General features: G+C 53.4%; 1 protein-coding gene across 2 annotated transcripts in view; it reads right to left on the bottom strand.

Annotated features, from left to right (window-relative positions):
• Positions 1 to 1,122: 1,122 nt before the first annotated feature.
• The window catches only part of PPP1R16B (protein phosphatase 1 regulatory subunit 16B), a 93,509-nt gene continuing 88,590 nt past the window's right edge, over positions 1,123 to 6,041 (bottom strand). Inside the window, exon 11 of one of the 2 annotated variants that reach the window (XM_047744767.1) lies at positions 1,123 to 5,882. In XM_047744767.1, coding sequence (XP_047600723.1) covers positions 5,373 to 5,882 — 510 coding nt within the window. In that variant the 3' untranslated portion in view covers positions 1,123 to 5,372. The remainder of the gene's footprint in view (positions 5,883 to 6,041) is intronic. The other variant, XM_047744768.1, reaches the window with a different exon arrangement.

The raw sequence follows: 6,041 nt of genomic DNA, 5'->3' as shown, positions 1-6,041 counted from the left end.
TTTCAAGTGGGTCCTTAAGGTTGCCTGCTAGCCTACATTTCCCTCATTCATTCTATCTTTTCCTCTCTTTCTTACTCTTATTTCACAGAAAATAGAAGCAGTCGGAGAGAACTCCCCACGTGCTCCCCCCACCTCTACCTACCCGTCTACACCTCTGCCCACATACTGGTCCTTCTGTTACTACCAATGAACTGTCCCTGCGGCTAACACCAATCCTTCCATTTGGGCATTCGCTGCCAGTCCCGCTACTACTAACCTATATCCCAAAGCCATTCTTTCCTGGATCGCCGCTTTCCCTTCCTACCAGCATCCAAACATGCCGGAATATTTTTCATCTTACATCCACTCTCTCTTGACCTTACATTCCTCTAGAGCTTCCTCTTATAGCATAAAACCTGAAACCAGTTGTACCCAGTTTTCCTCCCATTCTTTCCTGAACTGGTCCAAACAGGCTATGCCTCCACTTCTCAGCCAAAACCTCTTACCAAGACCATCGGGAACTCCACCACAGCGCTAAATCCAAGAGTCAGTTTTCAGGCCACATTTTCTTTGTGTAAATGTGAAAGCAAACGTACAACCTTAAAGTGCTTCTTCATAATTGTGAGAGGTTACCATTATTATTTGAGAACCAGTAAACACTTAAAATTGATGATTGCCCATTGCTGCAAAGATAAATCCTCTATTTTCCCATCCCCTCCCCATTCCCACCTATCTGTGAAGTTTTCAAGCCTGAGTGTGGTTGCCTTGCATCCATGTGTTCCTGCTCTGGCATTCAATATCCAGTATATATATTGGATGTTGAATATGTGTGTGTGCCTGTGTGTGCATTATGGGGCTCTGTGTTATTCCAATGGGAACATTTGATAAAGCGAAGGTCATTCCCAATCACCCTTCTTTTCTGGAATTCCTTGGTTTTCACCATCCCCCAGTCTAGAAAGACACCTCCATGTCTCAGCCCTCAGAGCTCCCTCTGTTTTAGGGCCCTCCCGGGAGAGCCCTCTGTGGTGGGGACAGGGACCAGGAGCCCTCCCCAACCCTCTGTCCAGGGATCACCTCTTTGCGAATTCAAATCAGCATGATTCAAGCGAGCTCACAGCAATGACCACAGCCAACGCTAGCAGGTGTTATTAAAAGGGATTTAATAATCTTAATTAAAAACTCTCAACAGTGAATTCTGTCACAGGCCTTGGCAGCTGGAAGCAACTCCAGGGGATGCCCCTTCGGGGTGTGGTTGAGGCACGGTCTCGGATCGAGGCCCACCACTGCCACGTGGCAAGGAGCTCCCTGGAAGTTACTTCAATACAATATCAAAGATCTGCAAGGAATTTTTTTTTAAAAAAAGTTTTAAATATATTAGACTCTCTTGATTGCCATTTTTACACAAAGCTGCTGATACAGTATACAGAGTTTTAACTTTTTTCACATAAAATACATTTTTCTTAAATGTTCTCTGTACATCAGTGGCTTCTGGTCTGGTGAATTATTGCGGAGGGCTGGGGGTCTGCAGACTTTTCCTCAGTGCGTGGGGCCAGGCCCCGCAGTGCAGCTCTTGCAATGCCCGGGGGAACAGGCCCTCTGGTGAACTGGCCAAGAGTCTCCTGCCAAGGAGAAGACTACAGCTTCTGGCAAAGGAGGTCACTTAGGCAGTCAGCCACTGACCACAGGACCCTCTGCTCTTACGTGCACCAGGGCAGGGGAGGCTGTCCCCAGGCCACAGTAGAAAGAGTTAAATATAGTCCTGGGTAGCTCGTTAAAAACTGCCCTTCTGGAAAGTGCCCCAGTATTCTGCTCTGGGAAAGCAAGTGGGAAAGAGAGCTCAAGATCGAAAGGGATCTGACACCAGTCACCAAAATGGTCTCATGTTATCACAAAGCCAGCAAACCATGGTGGGGCTGGACAGGGGACATCCCCTGGGAGCTTTCCTACACTCGCTGAAATTACCAAACAGTGCAGAGCAGTTTCATCGCTGCTGCATATTTGATGGAGAATAATATCCTGAACTCCTCAGTAGAGCTGGATCTAGGGTTTATTCAACTTCCCTGCGTTCTTGCCAGGAACTCACTACCTGATGATGGCCACCAGTTTTCAGTGGTTTGGGGGGCACAGGGTGGGAACAAAGGATAGAGCTCCACCGTGAGCCACGTGGCACATGCTTTGGAAGTAGCCTCCTTTCATCCGCCTGGTCTCAGAGGGAGTTGAGCCTCCACAGACCTTGCTAGCTTTCTTCAAGCTCCTTGAGCCACACCCACCGGGAGGAGAGGCAGACCCGAGGAAAGGCTTCAGTGTTAAAGAAGTTCCTCGCCTCCCATCATCCATCAGTGGGGCAGGGGGACTCCGTAACAAATAAGCAAAAATGAGCAAGAGACAAGAGTTTCAGAACCTGAGATGCACTCGACAACAAATCCCAGACTCTCGGTTCTTCTACATACTGACCTCAAACTGCTCTTACACAGTGCCCCAAAGATGCTGGCCCAAAGGCAGCTATCCCTGAAAGTTCCAGACAGACTTGGAAGGTGTCTCCCTAGAACTCAAGATCCAGCATCTGCATTTAGTAGCAAATGTTATCCAGGGATGGCCACAGCAGCCATTTCCCCGCTGATGGGTTTTGTACTCTAGGGATTCTAGGAGCTAGAAGCTGGGTTGAAGCTGGACCAGGATATGGTCACTCCGTCTCAAGTCAATTGAATGGGGCTGCTGACAGTCGTGTTCCTCCAGGGATGCAAACTATAAAACGGGGTCTCCTCACCCCGTCTTGTTCCTCCTTTACCCCCAGAACCTCACATAGTGCTTGGTATGTCTCAGCTACTCCATAAACTATGTCAGCAAATAAACGAGTCACCCCGACCCCACCTTGTCCCTCAACACCAAGGAGACCCTTAGGGAAAGTTCCCCAGGTTCCTGAAGCCCTAATAGGGAATGGCTTACCCCTACTGAAAATGAGAGCTGAAATGCCGGGGAGTCTGTAGTCAGCTCCTGTCGGGGAATCAGCTAGGATTCCCGGCCTTCCAGGTGGGGGCTGAATGGCCCAGGAGGCAACCAGTGAGGGGAAAAGAGGGAATGGCCAGAAGGGCTCAGCATGGGTAATAAGCGCCTTCAGTCTCCGGCTCTCGAACAAACAGATCGGGAAACCTGCCCGGCCCCCTCCTAGGAGTGTATGGCTTCTTCTGCTTGCAGCTTATGTTTGCTCCAGAGGAATTCAGGGTCAGTCAAATCTGAACACTGTTCTAAAGCCAAAGGTGTGTGTGTTCTGGATTATCCCCTGCCCGGCTCCAGCCCCAGGCTGACACGATGGAGAGCCAGCCCCAGATGCCAGGGCCGCAGGAGGCATTGTGCCTGCCTGTCTGCAGCCTCCTGAGCTGCCCCTCCACCCTAGACTGGGTCTGTCCTGGAGCTGGGATGGGGCTGGCCTGGCGTTGTGACCCTCCCTGCACCCAGGAGCCACCAAGCGCACAGTGACGCCACTGAGCCCTTTGCTCTCTGGTCCAGCTGCCCTGCTCCTGGTAAAGCATCTGCCAGGCCCCTGGGATCCAGCTCCCTTTCTGGGCTATGGGGCCATGGAGGCCACAGTGGGGATGGGGACTGATAAACAGCAGACCCCATCACTAGAATTGTGGCACCAGTGTGGGGGGGGCTCCTCCAGCCTCAGCCCCCTCCCTCTGGCCCAGGGGCCCCTCAGGGAGAATTTCTCATAGGCTCAGAAAGAAGAAGATTAGAAGGAACCCAGAGTGGTCCCCTGAATCCCAGAATCAGGACTAGGGGACCCCTTCAGAGCTCTAAGGAGGTAGTTTCAGGACAAATAAAAGGCGCAGGGCAGGGGACAAACCTGCTGCTTATTAAGCACACCAGTAGGTTCTGGCTGAGCCTGTGGACAGCAGTTTCAAGGGGGCTCTTGAGAAGATGCAGGAGAGGCGGTGGGCAGCCTGCCCTCCCCAGTGTTAGGGAGATCGTGGCTGTGAAGCTGTTGGTACGTGGGAAGGTCCAACTCCAGCCCCACCAGCGCTCTCCTGAATGCAGGGCAGGGTGTTGGCCGTGGGCACCTTGGATTTGCAGCCATGCGGTGTCACCACTCCCATGACAGCACGCTGGGAGCTCCTGGGCCCGGCAGGATCTCACAAGGGCCACCTGGCAGACGTCTTACCAAGCATTCCAGAAAAGGCAAAGCTGGGCCGGGGGTCCTGAGCATTGACTCTGGGAGGAGTTGGGGGCTTCCAGCAGTCCCCCACTGCTCACTCTGATGGCTCAGGCGGAGGAAGCCTAGCTGACTGAGGCTGGACTGAAGCCACCTGAATATTCACAAAGATGGCCCAAGGCACTGGGCTCGGTCACAGCCACTAGAGATGCTCACAGAAATTAACACCAACTCACTCCTTGCCCTCGAAAGCCCTTCCAACACAAGCTACATGTTTCCGACACTAGTCAGGAAAGCCTAGTGATCATGATGCTACCCAGGAAAGAAAGCAAGAAAGCAAGTTCAGTTATCTCCCACCTGGAGTCCTGCAGTCAAAGAGAATTCTTTTATCAAGTGCACTTTTGGACACACTAAATTTGTTCCCCCTTCCCTCTAATTTTTGATACTTCCATCCAGAAGTAAAATGTGACTTGGATTATTCCAGGAAAGGAAGAGCCTGGCTCTCCACCTCATCCTCCGGGTGGTCACACTGCTGGCTCTCGGCATGGGCAAGGCTCTGGGGAGCAGGCCACTGCCCATCTCATGGACCCATGTCGGCTCATAGCTCCCTCTGATCAAAGAGTGGACCTCCTGCTCCTTCCAGATGTGGATGGTGGCCCAAGCCCCAGTATGACTCTGGGTAGGACTGTGGGTCTCAGCTTAGCAGGCCCCGTTCCCAGCTAAAGCCATGTTGGCAGTGGTGACATAACAGAGTCTTAGCCTCAATCCTTTTGGGAAGAGCCCACAAATTGTCAGTCCCACCTGCTTCCCATGAGCCCAGCTGTGTCACTCCTACACATGGTTGAGTGTGTGTGTGTGTGCGCGCGCGCGCACATGTGCACACACAAGCACATGCACACCAATATTTGATATGCATGTACTGGTCCAGAGAAGCCTTTACCAACAACAGAACCAGAATCCCAGCCCCCCCTCCCAAATATGACAGCGGGGAGAGTTAGGAAGCCACGATGGGCCTTGTTTCTGATGGCAGACAATGCAGCAGGAAGCGGAACCGTGGGACGTGGCGATGCTATGGCCGCTGGGTGAGAGGTGGGGTCAGCGTTCCCATGGAAAGCAGAGCCCACCTCCCCGCAAGCTGCCCTCTGATGTCTCCCCAGCCAAGGCTGCTGGGGGGGGTGTGGGGGGGGATCCTGGATCCCAGAGACCCTTCCCCGAAGCATCTCTCTCCTCCATCACACAGAGACTAGGAGATGCGGCAGCAGCCGTGGACCTTTTCCTCCATCTCCTCCATGGGGGCCTTGAACTTCAAGAGCGGGGGATCTCCGCTGGTGACGGTGTAATAGACCGAGGCGCCATTGCTGCTGTACGGGGAAGTTCTGCCTCCGATCAAGGGGGCCTTGCCTTCGCTGCTGCTCTCGCCCGTCCTGGCCATGCTGCTGCCCAGGTGGGTGCTCAGGAAAGGGTGGCTGAGCAGCTTGGCGGCAGCCCGCTGTCGTTTCAGCTCCAGAAGCGTCTGGGGGCTCTGTTCCTTGTAGCCACTCCAGGGAGGGGTGGCATCAGCCACACTGGGGCTGCCATAGGCCATGTTGTAGTCGGGCACCTCGTGCACTTTCCAGACGTCCCCGTTGGACAGCGCATACTGGTAGGTGCTGACCGGAGCCCGGAGGCCGTTCTCAACAGGCCCATCCATTTCACTTCGCGGGATCTTGGTAGAGAACTCAGAGAGCAGCACGGGTTTCTCCAGCCGGGGGTTCTGAGGGGGAGAAGGACATGAGCAGCCGGTTAGAGGACCTGAACTCACTCCCCACTTGCACCTCTGTGGAGGGCATTCTGGTCTGGACCTGTCCTCCCACCATTTGCCCAACTGGGCTAACAGGACCTGCATTCCGCTTTGGGGGGACTCACCAATCTG

This window comes from Lutra lutra, chromosome 9 (genome assembly GCF_902655055.1).
Source record: "Lutra lutra chromosome 9, mLutLut1.2, whole genome shotgun sequence".
In the NCBI taxonomy this organism is placed as follows: domain Eukaryota; kingdom Metazoa; phylum Chordata; class Mammalia; order Carnivora; family Mustelidae; genus Lutra; species Lutra lutra.
The sequence above is the reverse complement of the archived record's forward strand: the minus strand, read 5'-3'. Positions and strand labels throughout refer to the sequence as shown.